Genomic DNA, 20,545 nt, shown 5'->3' with positions numbered 1-20,545 from the left:
CCTTTGTTACCAACCAATTCACTCGTGTGACCACTTTTAGTTGGTTAAGGCCTTGGATCCCAAGATCTACCTGTACATCAGTGTTGGTAACGCTTCTGCTATTAACATACTTTACCCTTACATTAGGTCTCCAAGAAGTATGCACAAGCCATCATTTCTCCACCCATATCTATACCTGATCTGTAATTTACTGTATCCTTTGACAGACTTATACACTGTCCACAACTCCATCAATCTTTATGTCATCTGCAGAAGTACTAACCCCATTCATTTACAGTTTGATCTAATTAATTTCTATCTAATCAGAGGCCCCAGCACCTATATCTGTACAACACCACTGACCAAAAACTTCCAGACAGAATAGCACCTTTACACCACTACCTTGCAGATGCCAATTCTGAATCCAAACCACCAGGTCATGACAGATCACATGCACCTTAACCTTCTGGATCAGCTTACCATGGGGGACCTTGTCAAATGCCTTAATAAAATCCAGCTAGACAACATCCATTATCCTTGCCTCAGCAGTCACCTTTGTCATCTGCTCAAAAAAAAATCTCAATCAAGTTTTTTAAGATATAACCTGTCCTACAAAAAGCCATTTCTGTCCACAATTAGAACATGGCTTTCCAAATGTGTGTGTAAAAACCTAGAATGGTAATTGATAAAGAACCAACAAAGTGAAAAATTTTGCTTTAATTTAGACTCCCTGTGTTTTGTGCTTAGATTCAATTGTAGCACAGAAAAGGGAGCTCTACAAGGATAGAGGAAGGTTTGGTAAAGGGGACCGAGGAAGCGAGATTAGCTGGTTCGCTCTTGCAGAGACAAAATAGACACAAAAAGCCAAACGGACTCCTTCCATGCTGTAACCATTCTGTGGCACTTTACTCAAAGAAGAACCCACTTCCCATTGAAGAACTGCAACAATGATTCTAGGAATGAGATGGATCAGAGAAGGATTCCCCTAGAAGCGATCAAGTGGTGTATTTATTGTTCTCTGGAATTTAGCACAAGGAAAATTATTTCATTGAAAAAAAACTCCTGAAGTCTCAAAAAGGTAGCTAACTCATCTTGACCGAAGGGGCCACAGTCTAAAGAGAAATATCACCCACTTAGCATTCTAATGAGAAGATTCTTCACTCAGAATTATTACTCGTTGGAATTTTCGAGAGCGGCCACTGAGTGCAACTAAGAAACAAAAAGATCAAACTTTGATCATTTAAGGATTCAAGGAATTTTGGAACATGATAATAAAGAAGGATTGAGGTAGGTTAACCTTAAATTTTATTAAATAGTTTGAGGGACTACATGGCCTACTCCTTCACTTATTCCTTCTAGTCTTAATCTCAACTTCTGATTTGAAAGATACAAGACTCGAAGGAACAATTAAATTAATTCCACCGAATTAACCATATCTGATTTCAAAACAGGATGCAAAATAACAGATTTACATATTTTTAGTCATGCAGGTTTTGCAATGGATTACTGTCCATAATGAATCAAACCAAATGTTATATAGTGGTAAATACCAAGATGAGGTCCGTCAAATATTATACAGAGCAAGATATTCAAACAAAAAATTTAAAATAATGTAATCTTCACAAAAAAACTGATAGCAAACAAATCAAAGCATCAGAACAAACATCAGAACAAAATCAAAACAAACAAATCAAAGCAGCAGAACGATAAAAATCATATCTTTAAATATGGTCAGGTAAGCCTGCCCATAATTAACAACACTCCTGAACAATCTACAACCCTTTGGTGAATGGACAAAGTGAAATACAACATTGAAAACAAAATACAAGCCAAAGTAAATGTTCAATATTAGCTTTACAGTAAAGTATCAACTCCAATATCTATAAACTCTAATAAATACTTTAAAATATTACATTTTACTGTGGTACTCTAAACACATTTGATTCTCTCACTACACTTATTAGCTAATACATTAACATACCTCCACCAGATCGTGCCCCAGCAGATTCCAGACTATCTGAAGAATTGTGTCGCCTGCGATTCACATCATAACGATTCTCCGGTCGGACAAGTGTTTCAGGATTTTTTTCAATGTTGAGTGATTGCTGTGTAGAGTTTTTTTTTAAAAAGTAGAAGAGGTTGGAAAAAAAAAGCATTGATATCAGAAATTAGTTTTAGTCAAAAAAAGGTTTTAAAAAGGAAAGTACTAAATTAATGGGTTTAAAGAGAGACTTCTAGAGATTTGGACAAATACATCAGTCGATGTGTCGACAACAAGAATCAAACAATCACAACCAGATGACTAGTAACTAATCTGCTCTTACAGCTGTCAGTTAATGGTTCATCTGAATGATATAATGTTCCCTGTCATTACAGCAAACCAAACGGCAAGTACAGAGATCCTGAAGTGGCATTTCAGCTAACAAGCAACTTAACTGCCAGATAATAACCAGCTCCATCAAGAGAAAGACAAACCACTTTTCCCTTAACAGTTAAATTATATTATAATCAAATGAATTATCACAGCGGTTACCAACTACCAGAAATTAAAGTCATATAAATATTGAGATTAGAAAACCAGGTAAGAAACTGGGTTCCAAGATGTGTACATTATCAATGAGTCAATCCCCTTTCATCTGCCAAGCAGAAGTTGGAATTGTGATGGAATGTTTCCATTTGCCTAATGCACTTCCACCAAGTGGCACAATACTATGCAGGACTAAACAATCTGCATGTCTAACATCCCAGGCACTTTTAAATTTTCACTCCCTCTATTATCTTCGCATGACACTGTAGCGTTAACACAAACTTGACAACTTCCCAAGGCCCAAATGACAGCAACCTCTAAACACGTGTTAACAACATCCTCTCTACAATGTAGAAGAGCAAGGGAGATTTACAATATCAAAGTTTGCCTCCAACTCACATATCAACTTTACTTGGAAATACATTGCTTTCACTTCATTATCAACCAGTTAATAACCTGCAACTACCTATCCAACTTCCCCACACTAGCTTAAGACAGCTGCTCACCAAATGAAATTAGCGATGGGCTAATCTTGTCAATGCATCTTTCCACCATGAATGCAGTAGTGCTTCAAAATATTTCCTGCAACTTCTGAAGAGAATTCATATTTTTGAAAGGAAGTTTGAAGAAAGCACTTTAACTACCAGTTGTGAAAGAACATAGAAAATGACATTTGGCGGGGGGGGGGTGTTCAGCCCAAAACATCAATTGTACTATTTTGCTGGTGAACGCAGTAGGCCAGGCAGCATCTCTAGGAAGAGGTACAGTCGACGTTTCCCTTGGGTCTCGGCCTGAAACGTCGACTGCACCTCTTCCTAGAGATGCTGCCTGGCCTGCTGCGTTCACCAGCAGCTTTGATGTGTGTTGCTTGAATTTCTAGCATCTGCAGAATTCTTGTTGTTTGCGTTTAATTGTACTATTTTCCTTAGATGCTACCTGGCCTGTAGGGTTCCTCCAGCATTTTGTGTGTTGCTTGGATTTCCAGCATCTGCAGATTTTCTCATTTGTGAGATGAGATTTGTTGGTTTGTTCCACCCAAACAAACAAATAACCCCAAAAAGAACGCATGCCAAAATTTGCAAATGTCATCAGTTCTTTTTTTTTAATATCATTTTCATCTTTATCATCAATTGTTTGTAAAGCTGTTTCCACAGAATGGAAAAATACCAAACTAACCATGGATTCACCAAATGGGGCATTGTTGAGTTTAAAAGAATAGCTGGTTTCTGAATGGAACTTCTTGTTGAGCACAGTTCTATCTTCGGTGAGAAATCATTCAGCAGGTTTTTGTTTCTGTTAAACTGTGCAGCAATTCCAGCAAAGGCCAGTAGACATAAAAATCAGGAAGCCAAAAAGAAAACTTTAAATATTAACTGCTTCCCTCTCTCCGTAATGAATAGTTTCAACACTAAACACGAACTGCTGAAAGAACTTAGCAGCATCCATGAAGTCAGAGGGACAGTTGACATTTGGGATCAAGACCCTGAATCAGGATCGAGACTGAAAGAGCGTAAAGAGGTGAAGGGTGGGGTGAGGCTGGGCTGGTATGCGATAGCTTGACCCAGGCGATGAGGGAGATGAGTAAATGGAGCCAGTGGATGAGAGGAGAATGAAGTAGGGAAACAGAGGCTGGTGGGTGGTAGGTAGAGGGGAAAACAGGAGCAGATGGAGTTAGGTGCAAGGAAGGGAGGGAGCAAGTGGTACAGGGCGTGTAGGTGATCTGAAATTGGACAATTAATGCTCATGCCATGAAGACAGACAGCAAACAAGATGCCATTTCTCTAGTTTGTGTGTGGCTCACTTTGGCAGTGGAGAAGGCAGACAGGTCAGTGTGAGATTGAGAAGAGAAGCTTTTCAGTCCATAGATAATGGTGAAGGAAGAAATGTAGGGACAAGTGTTGCACCTTCTATGTTTGCAGAGAAGATGTGATTGGCAGAGGGATCTCATTGCAAATGGCAGAAATAATAAATGATGTTGTGTAGTACATGGAGGCTGGTAGGGTGAAAGGGGAAGAATGGGGGAATGCTATTTCTGATCTGTCTGGGGTGAGAGCAAAGATTCAGAAAATGGGAGAAACGTGAACCAGCAGCATCAACCACAATAGAGAGGAAAACGTTTCCTGAAAAAGGACATCAGTACCTCCCTGGATCTTCAAATTCCTCAATGGCAGATTAAAGTTAATATGAAATGGCAACATCTCCTCCACGCTCACCACCAGCACAAGCGTATCAGAGCTGTGCACTTAGCCTCCTGCACAACTCACATTATACATATGATTGGGTGGCCAAGCACAGCTCCATTCCTACTTTCTGAGAAACTTTTGCACATTTGGTACAACACCAAATACTTAACAAAAGCTCTATAGATGAACAGTGAAGAGCATCTTAACTGGTTACATCACTGTCTCATATGAAAACACCAATGCCCAGGAACACAAAGGCTACAGAAAGTACTGAATATTACCCAGTCCATCACAAGAAAAGTTTGTCCCACCACTGAGTGTATTAACATCTAGCATTAACACACTTACATGGAAAGCAGCATCCCAAGAAAATATATCATCCAGGTCATGCCACCTTCTCACTATCATTGGGTAGGAGGTACAGAAAACTTGGATCCCACATAACCAGGTTCAGGAACAGTTATAACGTTACTGAAGCTACCATCAGGCTCCCTGGACAACTTCATTCACCATTACCCTGAAGTGATTCTACAGAACAGACATTCAAGGACTCTGCAACTCATATTAGAAATCAACATTTTTCTTTTGCTGTTTGTCTTTTTCTGCACATTTTTGTCAGCCTTTGCCTGTTAATGTTGTTTTTCATAAAATTGTATTGTATTTTTGTAAATACCTGCAAGAAAATGAATCAAGGTAGCACACCACAATATATGCACATACTTTAATAATTAATTTACTTTGAACTTTTGATTTCAGATACCACAGAATAAAGCCTCATCTTCAGAAAAGATATAATAGAGACCAAAACAGAGAAAGATAAGGCATCCTTAACAAGAAACCAGATGGAAGAAAGTAGCTGTGGGAGTCATTTACCACTGGAGATGGAGACAGAGAGATCAGAATAGGGAGAAAATTGCCAGAAATGGTCCAAGAGAATTTAAGGCCGGGGTGGAGTTTCATGGCAATAGTGATAAAGTTGATGAGTGCGGAAGGAAGGTGTTCTTTTCTTTTCAAATCTTTTTATTGTTATATTATACAAAAGAAATAACATGAGTACATTGAAGTAACAACACTTACAATGTCTCAAAAAAGACATTATCTGAAAGATTGAAAAAAATTTGTGATAACAAAAAAAACCTACGAAGCTGAAAAAGTGTAAAAAAAAGAAACCATTAGGTGTACAACCCCAGAGTCATGCGTCATACAAAAAGCTTCCAAAAATAAACATCAAACCGCCAGCAAGAAAAGAAAATATACTAAAAAATTTACAATTAGATCGTGGAAAAAATCTATCAATTAGCTCAAATGATAATAGTGAACAAATGAGCCCCATCTTTTCTCAAAATCAAATAGTTCAAAGGTTCGACTTCTAATTTTCTCCAAACTAAGACATAGCATCACTTGAGAGAACCATTGTGACAAAGGAAGGTGTTGAATGCCGTAGAGATGGTTGAGGATAGATGCACGAGCAGTGTTGGAACAAGGGCTGTTCCACATAACCAACAAAAAGACAGGTATGGCAAAGGCTCAAGCAAGCGACCTTTGCTACAGCTCTGATTTGTAGTAAGCTAGAGGAGTCAAAATAAAAGTGGCTCAGCTTAACAAGTTCTGCGAGGCAGTGGAAGATTTAGTGGAGAGGAGCTGGTTGGTTCTTTGCTTCAGAAAGAAGTAGCGCCCCCCCAAAAGATTGGTGATAAAGATGAGGCAGTGGGACCCAGGGAATTATATATTGTTAATAATGGTGGAGAATCTGTGAGGTGTTCTGGATGTCGGTGGGAAAGGGAGATGGAACAGAATCAAGGTTTGAAGAGACAAGTTCAGTGGACAGGAAGAAACAAAGGTCCTACCAGGACAGTGCTACTTGTAAATTTTGGGTACTATGGGGTAGAGGTACAATCATGCTGGGTGCCATGGAGGGTATTTAATTTGATGAATGTGAATATCAAAAAGGAGATCAACTCAGAGGCAATAGGCAGCAAAGCTACCACCTGCATTCCTTACATTAGCCTTTGCCTTTGTCAAAGATAATGCTGTTAGAGCCTTAGCAAAGGAAGTTGCAATAAGATAACATTGAGGCTAAAAACTGAATAAGTGGCAGTGGAAAGTTAGCTGTAGTTCAAGTGGATAATCATCTGGCTAATATGAGATGTAGCTGGAGAGGAAGAATGGAAGTTACTGAATTATTAGCCATAATTTCTCAAAACCCTATGGATTCAGGGACTGTGCACAAGAACTGAATAATGAAAACAAAATTATATTTTTTAAAAAGGTTTTCATGATAGTTGCAGTAACTACAAGCCAGTGAGTTTAATCTCAGGTGTGGGAAAACTTAAAAACTATAATCTGAAAAAGAAAAAGCAGTCACTTTGACTTCTGGATTAATTGAGGAACTTGGCATTAATTTGTTAAAAACAAATCACTTCCCCAACCTGATAGAAAGCTATAACAAGGTGGTAGAGGATTATCGAAGGAATTGAGTTCACATGGTATATACAGATTTCTAAAAGGTTAATGAGAAAGTATCAAATAGTCTCGTGACCAAGACTGAAGTATAAGAATGCAATGGACAGCGGCCACAATGACATAAAATTGGCAAAGTGAAAATAGTGAATGGTTGTTTCTCAGAGGTCAGGGAAGTGAACTATGAAACACAAAAATTGGAAGCATTATGAAACTGAGAGGAATTGGAATTGATTTCAAGATAAACATCAACTGCTGATAATCTGTGTATTTGTATGAATCTTTGAAAGTGAGAGAATGGGGAGAAACAGCAGTTTAAAAAGTGCATCAGCTTAGAAATGGAAGAAGAGTTCAAGAACAAGGAAACTAAAATCCTACTCTATTTTACTGTGGCTCAATGAAAGCTGTTTGCAGAAAATTAATAAAACAAAAAGAGTACTGGGTAATAGAGGCAGCAAACATAATTTGTAGAATATTTATGGAATTATGTGAAAATAAAACTGTAAGGGGACAGAAAGAGCTGATCAGATACTGAAAAGTAAATCACTCATTGAGACAGAAGTAATAAATGAATACTTTACAGTTATCCTCCTCAGTACAGATAATGTTGGTAGCAAAAAAAAGAAATTTGGCTAGTCTAAAAATTGATAAAAATAGAAGAACCAGCTGTATGAAGCAGATAAATCACCCATTCAAAATGGGATATATGCTCAGTTCCTTAAATAAGGGAGGAAATTACAGAGTCTCTGCACACATCTACCAAATAACTGTAGATTCAGAGATACTGCCCAAGGACTGGAAATTGGCAAATGTTATACCCTGATTCACAAAAGGAATAGAGAAAACCTTATAACTAGAGTCATCAGATTAAAATTTTACGAACAATATATTAGATAGAGAGTTAGTAACATATCTAGACTAATATAGAAATCTTGCAACTGGCTTGACAGGTTTATGTATTTTTTAAATAAGAGGGCTGATGAGGAAAATGTAGTTGATGTAGTAATATATAGACTTCCAAAAGGAATGCAATGAAAAGCCACATTAGGTTTGTCATCAAGTTTGATAACCCTGGAATAAGTGGGGTTCTATTATGGAAAGAAAATTGGTAGCAGAAAATAGTGTTCTTCTGGACTAATGCAGAGTATAGAGCTGTCCAGGATTGATCCCAAAAGCCTTACTTTTCTTATGACCTCATAATGATTAGATTTTAGTTTACAGATTATTTTTTTTACTCAAGCATCACTCATTCAGGTGCCTTGCTGTTTGGTGTGGGTGATCATGTTTCTCCATCCACGGCCGAATTGTAGTTATTGCCTCCCCCGTTTCTAACCGTGATGTTATTCCATCTATCATTTCCATTCTCTGTCTGCCTCTGCTTCTTTTTCCTTCCAGCTTTCCAGTTGTAACTAAATGTTCTAATGTCTCTCTTCGCATGATGTGTCCAAAGAATTCTGATTGCTGTTTTCTGATTTTTTTTTTTTAAAAGTAATGCAAGTTTTGTTTTCGTTCTCTGTAGAACTTCTTCGTTGGTTATCCTGTCCGTAGATGATGTGCATAGCATTCTTCTGAGGAACCACATCTCTGCTGCATTGATTCTTTTTTCCACTGCATTTGTGATGGTCCATGAGTCGCAGCTTTACATCAATATAGGAAGAGTGTAGCAGCTGAGAGTTCTAAGGCAGATGTCAATTGCTATTTTCTTGCTCGTTAGGATGTTTCTCATTTCTGTAAATGCTGTTTTTGCCATTGCTATTCTTACTTCTATGTCTGTTTTGCATTTGCCATCAAATGTTACCCATGATCCAAGATAGGAACTTGTTTCAGGATTTCATTTCCCAATACGATCGTACAGTTTGGGATATCAGGTTTCTTTGATATTACCATTACTTCAGTTTTCATTTTAAGGTTAAGCCAAGTCTTTCGCTCTCTGTGTTGACGGTAGATACTAGTTTCTGTAAACTTACTTCACTGTTTGCTATCAGTACTGTATCATCCGCATAGCAGAGGTTGTTGATATTGTATCCTCCTATACTTATTCCAGGTAGGTCTTGTATGGTTCTCATGACGTTTTCACTGTACAGGGAGAACAGGTCTGATGATAGAACTCAACCCAGTCTGACTCCTCTCTTCACTGGCTGATATTCACCTATCTCGTTGTCTATCCGTATGGCTGCTCTCTGTTGCCAGTAGAGATTCCTGATTATTCCTAGATCTTTTCCATCGATATTGATATATTTTTAAGCATTTTCATGATGACTTGGTGTTTCACTGGGTCAAAGGCTTTTTGTGAAACAGAAGTATAGGTCTTGTTGTACTTCTATTGACCTTTCAATAATATTCCTGAGAATATAAGTGGCGTTTGATGTTCCCTTGCCTTCAACAAAGCCGTACTGTTCTTCACCGATCCCTGGTTTAATTTTGTGTCTTATTCTGAGCATGATGATTTTAAGTAGAATTTTTGTGAGGGGGCTCATTAAACTAATTGTTCTGTGTTGTCCACACTCTGTTGCACCTGGTTTCTTTGGCAGTGCAATGAATACTGTCTTTAAAAGATCTTCTAGTACTTTGCCACTGTTGTATATTCTATTCAATAAGATTGTTAATTTCTCTACACCAAAATCTTCTAGCGCTTCATACAGTTCAACCAGAATGTTATCTGGTCCTGATGATTTCCCCTTTTCCATTTTCTTCATAGCATGTTCCACTTCCTCTTTCAGCATTGCTGGGCCCCTCGTTGTTGTTGCCAATATCAAAGTTGTCCTCTCGGTCTTTGTCGTCGTATAGGTCTTTGATGTATTCTGACCATCTTTGCATTATTTTTCCATAATTGTAGAGCCGTCTTTTGTTTTTATACATTCTGTTGTTGCCCCAATTTTCTTCCAATTTGTGACCTCTTTGATCTCGTTGTGCATACATTTGCTGCTGTTGGTCTTCTGCAATTGTTCTATTAATTCACATTTGTCCTTAAGCCACTTTTCTTTTGCTTCCTTGCACTTGGTTGTTATCTGTGCATGCAAGGATACATAGGCTTTTTCATTTTCCTTACATTTTCTTCTTTGTTCCATAAGATTCAGCATTTCTTCTGTCATCAATTTATTTTTAGCTTTTTTCTGTTGTTTGGGAATCACCTCTGGTGCTGCTTGTGTTATGCTGTCTCTGAGGTTTTCCCATTGCTGTTCTATAATAGTGATGTTTTGTAGAGACTCGAATTTGTTCTTCACTGTTATTTGGAATTCATTTTTGATGTCACTGTTTTTTTCTCTCAAAAGTCCCAAATTCAGCTTTGGCTCTACTCTTGGTCTTTTAAGCTTTCTGAGTCTCAGGTACATCACGCTGATTATTGGTACATGATCACTGTAGCAGTCCACACCCAGATATGTTTCCCAGGATTTCAGTGCATTTCTACACCTTCTCCTTATAAGCACGTAATCAGTCTGGTTTCTGGTGTTATCCCCTGGGCTCTTCCATGTCCATAGTTTTCTCGGGTGTTGCTTGAAGACGGTATTACCAATTATATAATCTTTTTCTGTGACCCATATAGGTAGTTGTTCACCTCTCTCATTTCTCTCACCTATGCCGTAATGCCCAATATTGTCCTCGTCCCCGGTCTTGCCTACTTTTGCATTGAAGTCACCTGGAATAATGGTATTTTCTGAGCTTTTACATTGTCTTAATGCTGTTTCTAGTTCGTCATAAAATTTGATCGATGCTTTCTTCACTGCTGTCTGCTGTTGGGGCATAAACTTGAACAATGTTAATGTCAAAAGGTTTTGCATGTAGTTTCACAAGTAACATTCGATCTGATATTGTCCAATAGCCTTTTATTGATTTTGCATGTTCTTCATCTAACATAATTCCAACACCTTTTTCCTGTATTTCTCCTCCTGAGTAAATGATGGTATATCCCTCTGAGCCCGTTTTACCAGCTCCTTTCCACCTCATCTCGCACATTCTCAAGGTGTTGATTTTTAATCTTTCCATCTGCTGTTTGATGTTGTCTAGTTTACCAGGTTGGTTAAGGGTTCTTACATTCCAGGTTGTTAGTCTGATCTTCTTTGCTTTTAATCTGCCGGCAGTCGCTGGATTACGGTCGAGGTTCACCTGTGGACATGAGATCCTCTACCGGATGAGGCTCCATTCACATCTTTCAGCTGAGACCGTAGTTGATTTGAGTTCATGATTGTACAAGGGAGGAATACTGAAGTGGTTTCCCGTTGCCTTCTTCAGTTGCAGTGTCCATACTGGACGGGTAACCCTGACCATTGATCAGCAGATTCATCTGCTCAGCGTTTTTAGTTTTACAACCATAAATTCCAATTGTAGAATCTGCTTGTAAAACCATCCACCACCTGCAAACCATGGCTTCACGTGACCCTGATTGGGAGGCTAAACAGGTAGTACACCTTGCCCAAGGGTGACCTGTAGGCTATCGGACAGAAGGAGCACCTTACACCTCCTTTTGCTGAGCAATTGCACAGCACCGACACCGACAAGCATACAATTTACAAAAAAGGGGTGGGGACACAAAGCTAGAGGTGGACTGATCTGTGAGGAGGGTGGTTACAAACTTCAAGAAGATGCAGGCAGAGTAAGTAAAGAGGTGACAGGTAAAACTTAGTGCAGGGAAATGTGATGTTTTATTAGTGCACAGCCTGACAAAATTGGTTGATAAAACATATGGGACCCTGGCCTTCATAATGGGGGCATAAAGTACAAGAGCAAGCAAGTCACCTGGAACCTTTTCAAAGCACTGGCTTGGACCCGAGTGGAATATTCTGGCTAGTTCTAGCACCACAATGTGGGAAAAAAATGTCTTAAGTGAGGGTTTAGTACATACTTATCGAATTGAATCCATGGCTCAGGGGCTTTACATGGATACTCTGGAAAGCTGGATTTGTTGTCAAACAAAGGAAATGCAAAAGAGATCTGGTAAACTATTTAAAACCCTGAAAAGTCAAAGAAGGTGTAGATAGAAAAACTACTGATACAGGAAGTTGGTTAAGAATTAGGGAATAAAAATGCTCAAATGAAAAAGAATTAAAAGTGAGAGGAGAATTTTTTAAAAATCCTCTGCAAATGACTGCAGCAGGTTGCACTGGCAGGGTGGTAGTGGATTCAGAGTCAACTGTAGTTTGTTGGATCCTGGTGATTTTGCGATCCAAAAGTTCTTCAGAAGCCAAGAATGAGACATAAAACCTGATGGCTACAGTTGTTCATTAAATGTATGAGAACAAAGATTTGGTTGTCTTTCCTAAATTCTAACTTAAGACTAGACAAAAAAACATGTTCCAATAATAAGAATAATCCTATGAAATATACAGATTCAGTAGTGTGACATCTGCCAGAGAAGCTTCTAGAAAAATAAATCAGCTACACTACAATTACTGAAAAAAAATCATTCAACAATTACACGTATATACCTACGTATATACTGTAGGTGATTAAAATACAAGCACAAGTTAAACTATGAGAAAAATAACAATTTTACACTCTAATCCAACAAGTTCAAAAAGAATTTGAATAACTGTCTAAAAGTGCAAGAATTTGTGGAAGGACCAACTGACTTGCTCTTGCAAAAAGCCAGTATAGATTTGATAAGCCAAATGGCCTCCACTCCTGATTTCCACTAATTTTCTAAACCAAGTCTTGGAGCACAAATATAAACCCATCAGTAGTTAGGTTACTGAAGGGATTCTCAAACTATTTCCCCAAGTAGACCAAGCACATTGTCTCAATGTGTTATGCAAGCTGCACCTAGATAAGAGTTTCCCATAGATTCATTTCAAAGAGGATCCTGGATGGACGTGAGGATAGTCTAATACAGTCGAGGCCATGACTTGAAAACTGTTGACAACCATATGCAGCCTAAATATACCCTAAATATGGAAAGGGCATTAAAAACTAAAACTAAGATTCTAAGTGGCTCCAGTGTTCCACCAGGAGGAACACTGAAGTCACTCCAATAAAATCACAGCAAAGTACTTGCCACCCCTTAGGGTTTGCCCATGGTAAGTAACTGCCTGACCTGTGCAAGTGAAAGCCTTAATATTGCTTTAGCTTCAATTATGTTGAACTAGTTAGCTTAATACATGGCTTAACTGCATTTCTGGAGATACCAATATACGTATGGCAGCTGCAGATACCAAGCTTAACAGTCATTTTCAGTGAACCTTACAGACTTCATAGGGGTAGGATTCCTAGAAAACAGTCCGAATCGTGACTTTCTGTAAGGTTGAGGAGTATCATCTGCGCATATAACATGAGAATTTTTAAAAATTGCTGTTTTACCCACCTAAATTTAGAAAGAGCGAATTTTTTATTCAGAATCCCATGTTTTGTGGTAGTTCATTGTGAATTTTGCAAGGGTGAATTAACATTACCTGAACAGTAGGGGTCTCCTATACAAGTTTACTGAAGAAATGTTCTATTCTATGCTCACAGCATTTGTCCCCACCTCACTTCTTAACATATTATTTCTGGCTCAACTAGACAAAGATGAGCCTAGCCTCCTTTCCACTGATCTCCCAACTTAACATTATCTCCTTTTAATTTATTTTATTTAGCAATACAGTGCAGAGTAGCCCTCCCGGCCCTTCAAGCCACACTACCCCAGCAACCTCCAACAAACCTGATCATGGGACAATTTACAATGACCAATTAATCTACCCCGTATGTCTTTAGATTGTCGAACTTACTTTATAATTTATTGTCGCCAAACAATTGATACTAGAGCGTACAATCATCACAGCGATATTTAATTCTGCGCTTCGCACTCCCTGGAGTACAAATCGATAGTAAATATTAAAAATTTAAATTATAAATCATAAATAGAAAATAGAAAAGGGAAAGTAAGGTAGTGCAAAAAAACCGAGAGGCAGGTCCAGATATTGGGAAGGTACGGCCCAGATCCGGGTCAGGATCGGTTCAGCAGTCTTATCACAGTTGGAAAGAAGCTGTTCCCAAATCTGGCCGTACGACTCCTTATAGAATGGTATTGCCATAAAACAAACAATATATTTCAGTGTTATTAAAACTTAATTCTGACATATTGTTATTCATCTGCAGAAGAACATCACAACTAATTACAAGCATTTATTGCCAGCCTCTAATTGCCCATCCCATGGTGGCTGGAGGTGAGCCAGTTCTTTTTTCCATTGTTGCAGTTCTTACATAATAATTTTTGACATTCCTCAATGGCTTGCTCAACTATGCAAGAGAACCATTAAATGCCTACAACATTGCTCCAGGTACGGGCCAAACTAGATACAAAGAGGTAGACATCTCTGCTAAACTAGAACAAGTTCCTTTTTGTTTTGATGATCTGATAATTCCATGGCTACCATCATTGAGTCTCGCAATGCATATTAAATTTTAAGTTCACTTGTTACTACATTGGAAAATAAAGCAAATTAAAGTACAGGTCTATGAGCAAAGGGATTAAGTTTGGTTTCTCTGGCAAAGAACCAGCACAAGTAGAGCAAGTCAATTCCATTTTTGATCAAAATGTGCTATGGTTTTGTTTGCACTAATACAAAGTGATTGTTTAATGTTAACTAAATAATGCACCTTAATCTAGCAAAATAAATTCAGCATAATTAAGATGTAGCACATCATCCTGCAGCTAAGTGGATGCTCGAGAAATCTGACTATGGGGCCAAAGAGGCCAATCAGCTCCATTAATGACAATCCGGGTCAAATCTCAACAAGTAACACAAATTTCATTATAACAAATTAAGAGTGGAAGGATTTTACTTGTGCACATGCAAGAGTACATTATGTCCACCAAAAGCAATTAGATGAAAAAAAAGCCCAGAAATATTCAAACATTTTAAAGCTTTAAAAATTAACAACTGTATTGCAATACCTTGGTTGATGAAGGTGGAGTTGGAAAATTAAGCCAGGCTGGAGCAAAGTCATGCTGCGCCATTTAGGTCCTATGTCTCAGAGTTTTAAAATAAGGTATCAACACCTCATGGCAAATCCCTGAAAAAGTGAAAGCAATTAATTACTATAAAATCTACTTGCTGGTTCCCTAACCGAATCGTTAAAGAATATAACATTACCCAACTCATTTTCACTATAAAATGTTTCCATTAATTTTAATTATGACAATTAGCTATAGAACTAATGCAGTGCTCCGAAAGCAATTGAGGGTCCAGCAACATACCTTTCTCCAAAAAGAGAGGAATCCCACAATGTGAACTTCCCAGCAACAGCACCACAAGACTCTGCTTCTTTTCATTGCAGCACAGCATAAGGATCACTCAAAGGGTCATTTTTTCCAGTTATATGCGCAACAGCACTTATTGCTGTATAAATCTGGCAAAAAGTCTGAAAACTATAGGAATACATATTTAACATTAAATTCAAACATTTTCATAGAATTTTAATGCATTTCCCTTTAAGATTATAAAAATCTCTGTGAAAATATGCTTCATAGTTGTAGATTTTGTTCTGTAAAGGACTACATTACACAGAAGATGGTGATTTCCTGGACCTTAAGACTGACCAACAAATGAAGAAAAATCATCATTGTTGTAAAATGTTATCTAGACTGAATAATTTGCAGCATACAGATGGTAGATCATAAAATATCATAACATCGACACACTGCCCTGGTGTTTTTGAAACTTGTTACATCCTCTCCTTGCACTAAAATCTTAAGATTCACACATATATTAAACTCCTTTAAACCCACCAAACCACATTCGAAAAAGATTTAACTATCAGCCACATTATCATGTTTAGTTTAAACTGATGTTCACAAAGCAATACAAAAATTCTCAAAGAAAAGTACATTAATCATAATAACAAGAGTACAAGGGACAGTTAAATTCTTTATTTCCAGACAATATGTGGCTGAAAGTTACGTATTTATAGCTAAGCACAAAATATTGCCACAGTCAATTCATCTTAAAGGTATTTATCTGGTTAAAGTATGCAAAAATGTATTAATTAACAAATTTAAATTGGATTTAAATTGAAATCAAACCATCCAGTCAAGTACCACAAAAGTATCAATGTTTAAAATATACCACAACCAATAAAAGGGAACAGGTTTAAAAACTTTGCTGGAAGTGAAGTAAGTTCAATTTCAGATAGTATCAAATCTTAAAACTATGACCGTCTATAGTTAACTGTGAAGCTTTATTGTACTGTCAATTACACAAGAAAAATGTATCACAATTTTCTTTTAATTATAAAGAAATGACTAAAGATAGCAATTTTGAATTAATGTTGTTCAATTTAACAAAATGTAATAAATAGCTAATTTCTTTACACCATTTTACAAGGCCAATGATGGACAGGCAATAAACGCTGGCCATGCTAATGATGCCCTGCCACCAAAATCTGAATTTAAAACATGATGCAATTTTTGCACAATTTGTTGTCAAATCAGATATCTACATTTCTTAAACAAATACCTTTTGACATAGAATTAAATGAGTACTTGATTATATACATTACCTTAATAATAAGAGGCTAAACTTCAGGTGTAAAACTTAATGAAATTTGCATGCGTATCACTATTGCCTTTCTTACCAAACCCAAATACTAATACAGACTGTTCCTTAGTATGTAGACTGTCGCGACTAAAAGTGACTGAAGGAATTAGTTAACACTAATTTATTTATTTAACAACCTCATCCTCACTAGCATCACCCAACGCCAAACTTCCAGAAAACTAGAACTAAATTACAATTATTTTTTTCTGTCATTGTCGAGCTCATAAATTGTGGTCAACAGTGATAGAGGCTTTTCCTACTCAACATTTGTCAGATGAATGAAACATTAAGCACTTTCCAGATAAAACTCCCTGTATCTCTCTGAACTATAAATACTGAGAACATCAACAAACGTACTTTTTGTTTGCAAGGGGATAGAGAGCTCTGTCCAAACACACTCCCAATTAGAAGAAAAAGGGGCACTCCTAAATCTAAAAAAAACTTCCCTAGTGTCAATAAAAGATACATCAATGAAAGGAATAGTTATGTCACATTCTGAGAGCCAAACAGCCAGAAAAAACCTAGACATACAGAAGGTCCTGGGGTTAAATTTAAAAGAAATTAGGAGATCAGGGGTGTAGTGCAAGTACAAAGAACCAAAAAGAAATTAAGGAAAAGTCCTGATAAAGTGCCTCGGCCAAATGTTGACCAATCATTTCCCTCTATAGATTTTGTCTGATTGGCTGAGTTCCTCCAGCATTTTGTATGTTGCTCAAGGAGACCTTCAAAGCATTTTGTCAACATGCGCAGAAAATGAGGTTAACAAGGAGTAGGTATCAGAGACCAAAACTATAACCAAAGTGAGCAGGTAGCAACATGTCTACTATCTCAGCGAATACTTTGCTTATGTTCAACAAACAAGGTAATGTGAAAGATGATAATATTATTGATGAAGCATGTTAAGCTTGTTATATGGTAAACACATGATTGCTCCTGCATCCTTTTAATCTTGAATAAATCATCAAGTTCAGATAAAATGTACCCAAGGTAAATGAGGAAGGAAAGCCCTGACCATCATTTACCAGTCCACTTTGACAATGGAAAAATGAGACTGGAGGACCAGAGGATATTACATAAACTGGAAGATGTCAACATGTAACTATAGAGCAGTAATATTGACAATTCATATGGAAAAAAGTACTTGAAAATATTTAAAAGGATGATGTTATTCAGCATTTAGGCTGAACAAGGACAGCCGGCTTGGATTAATCAAAGAAAGGTTAGAGCAGATAGACATTGAATTTTCTGAGATAACAGGGCAATGCCAATGAAGAAAACACATTATACTGCGCACTGATCTTCAGCAATCTTTTCCATAGCCAGCTGGACAAATTAACCAGTAAAGAAAGCAGAAGAAATCTACTACGATTTCAAGATTACCTCAAAATGCAGAAAAGGCAAAGGAACATGGTCAACAGGATTTTTGATTATCATAAGTCTGCTTCCCATAAGCCTCCATCGAGCTCAGCACTAGGGCTTTTATTTTTCAAAGTACACATCAATGATTTGGACTGTAATGTGGAGATCTTGATTAAGTCAGAGCTGTGTACAGTCCTAGGCCAAAGAGGATGTCTGGAGGATGAAACCCAAACTTAAAATTTTAAGTCATGAGGAGAAATTTACTAGGCTGGAACTAAAGCAGCTGAAAGAAGATTTACTTAAAGGTGTTTAAAATCATGAAAGCCCCAGATGTTAGAACAGAGAGGGTATGTTGTTTTTAGGAACAAAAAAAATAAATCAACTGTGAGAAGGATTCAACTAGGAGAGGAAAAAATAAATCACCCAAAGCAGCGGACACCTAGAATGCACTGTCTGAAAGTGTGATGAAAGCAGAAACTCTTAACAATATTTAAAAGTAACCTAAAAGAGCACAGAAAAAGAAATAATCTTCAAGGTTAAATGAGAATGATAGCTTAAATAGACTTCCATAATATAAATTTCTATTACAGACACAAGTGAGTTTCCTATTTAAATAAAAACTACCCTATACTTTTGATTAAATTAAACATACCCAATAGAAACTAAATTGGGATTACTCAATCCCATTCAAGAAGGTTCCATCCATGCAGTTAACTTCCCTATCCAGGGTATGCTAAACTCAAATCCAGGTCCCAGACATGAGTGATCAGTATATTAATGTACTAAGTCAGATAAGCCCTTTTAAACGGTAGATAATTCACAACCTTCCACAAAAAGATTTAAAAACAAGTCAAATGTTGATCATCTGGCAGATTAAAATGACGTAAATTAAGAAATTTCAATGTCTTGGAATGTTAAAAGTCCAATTTAGCCCATTAAAATCTCCCCAATTAAACTCCATTCATTGGGCAAATAAAATTCTGCATTTTTGTCAAATGCACACGAAAACAAACCACTACAAAGATTAGAATTATCATAAATAAAGTTTTCTCAATTGATCTGGACGATAAAATTCCCAACGTGCATACATGTTAACCTATTACACTGCTTAATTTCAAAAATGCATTTTTCATATTTGGCCATTCAATTAATTCAGTAATATTTATACAACAATATAGAAGACTTCATTCAGCATTTAAAACATAATATATCAAGCGCAATACTTACTGCTGCAGATATCCCGCGGCATAACAGTGACGACAAGTTACCTGAACCAATAATACAGTCTAATCAAACGAAAATTCGGAAAATTTCAGCTTGAACACATAGAAGTTCTGACAAGTACTCGGCAGCAGCAAGTTAAGTTTTCACAACAACAGCAAAGGTTTTTTTTCGCAAATCTAGTTCCCAAAGAGCGATAATTAGGCCTCGGAAGTGTTTCACGTTTGTAAATATTTGGAAAGCGGAATGAATGAAAAGACTTGGGAAATCTGCTATTCTGAGGGGGGGGAGAAAAAATATAAACACGTTGGAGAAAAAATCAGCGTCAGTAGATACAGACGCGGCCAGAGTCAAACACAGGTCCTCGCGGATTTTAAATTAAATCCTCAAACTCTTCCAGTGCCTTCACAATCCGTAAAGTTGGGCGACCTCAGGCATCCTGTGATGACGTCCAATCCCTGTCGCTCTGTTGACGTCACCACCGACAGCAGAATGCTGGAGTATCAAAGCTTCACCTGGTGAAGGAAGCCGGGAAGGATTAGAGGGGATGGAAGGACAGGGCCGGGGCTCGCCGGTGACTGCGTCGCCTCGTCTCCCTCTTTCTAACTGCTAGAGCCTGCGAGCTGTGGAAGAAAGCCGCTCTCCAAATTGACCTTTCTGTGGGTGACGTCGGGCAGGACTTACCCAATTGGAGAGGAGACCTCCGGCCGGTTCGCCAGTTCTCGCGAGAGGTGGTGAGCTGTCGGCGGCTGGTGGTCCGTCATCCGTCGTCCCCGGCTCCAGCCGCTGCTCCGCGGTCCAGCCGGTCCCCGGCCTGTGCTACGCTGTTAGGTTTGCTCTCTCAGTGCTAGAGGGTCACGCAGCGAGGGACAGAGCACTATGAATTAAGTGAGGACCAATTAGGAGCGGATTGTGAGTGACACCACCTGTAAGGTCTTGGTGGGAAGGTATTTTAATGGGAGCCAGAAAGTCAGTTATTCAGCTAACAGGAGATACTTGTTCATCCCCTCTTTCCGCGCCCGCCCGCCCCTTACCCTCCTGGAAGTTGTACAACATTCACCTCTGACAACAAAGGGTCTCCACAGCTCCCTGGTGCAATATACAATAAATTGAAGAAACCTAGCAGCGTCCATGGAGGAAAATGGATGGTTGCAGTTTTGGTTGAGATCCTTCACCTGGAAAATGAGGATCACTTCCCATTTTTCCAGGAGCCACTTCCCAATAAAGGCAGAGATTGATGGCGACATGCATGCACCATCACAGCCTTTGGAGCTCCGAGGAGTTTGAAGATTGTGTGGTCAAAACAA

At 38.0% G+C, this 20,545-nt stretch overlaps 1 protein-coding gene across 1 annotated transcript in view; it reads right to left on the bottom strand.

The window, feature by feature from the left end:
* The window catches only part of LOC134343968 (vasculin-like), a 54,866-nt gene extending 34,988 nt beyond the window's left edge, over nt 1-19,878 (bottom strand). The window contains exons 1-4 of the mRNA XM_063042958.1: nt 19,245-19,878; nt 15,320-15,490; nt 15,017-15,135; nt 1,961-2,084 (exon numbers count right to left, since the gene is read on the bottom strand). Coding sequence (XP_062899028.1) covers nt 1,961-2,084; nt 15,017-15,079 — 187 coding nt within the window. The 5' untranslated portion in view covers nt 15,080-15,135; nt 15,320-15,490; nt 19,245-19,878. The remainder of the gene's footprint in view (nt 1-1,960; nt 2,085-15,016; nt 15,136-15,319; nt 15,491-19,244) is intronic.
* Nucleotides 19,879-20,545: the final 667 nt, after the last annotated feature.

Source organism: Mobula hypostoma, chromosome 3 (assembly GCF_963921235.1).
Source record: "Mobula hypostoma chromosome 3, sMobHyp1.1, whole genome shotgun sequence".
Taxonomy (NCBI): Eukaryota; Metazoa; Chordata; class Chondrichthyes; order Myliobatiformes; family Myliobatidae; genus Mobula; species Mobula hypostoma.
This window is presented reverse-complemented; position numbering and strand designations above follow the sequence as displayed.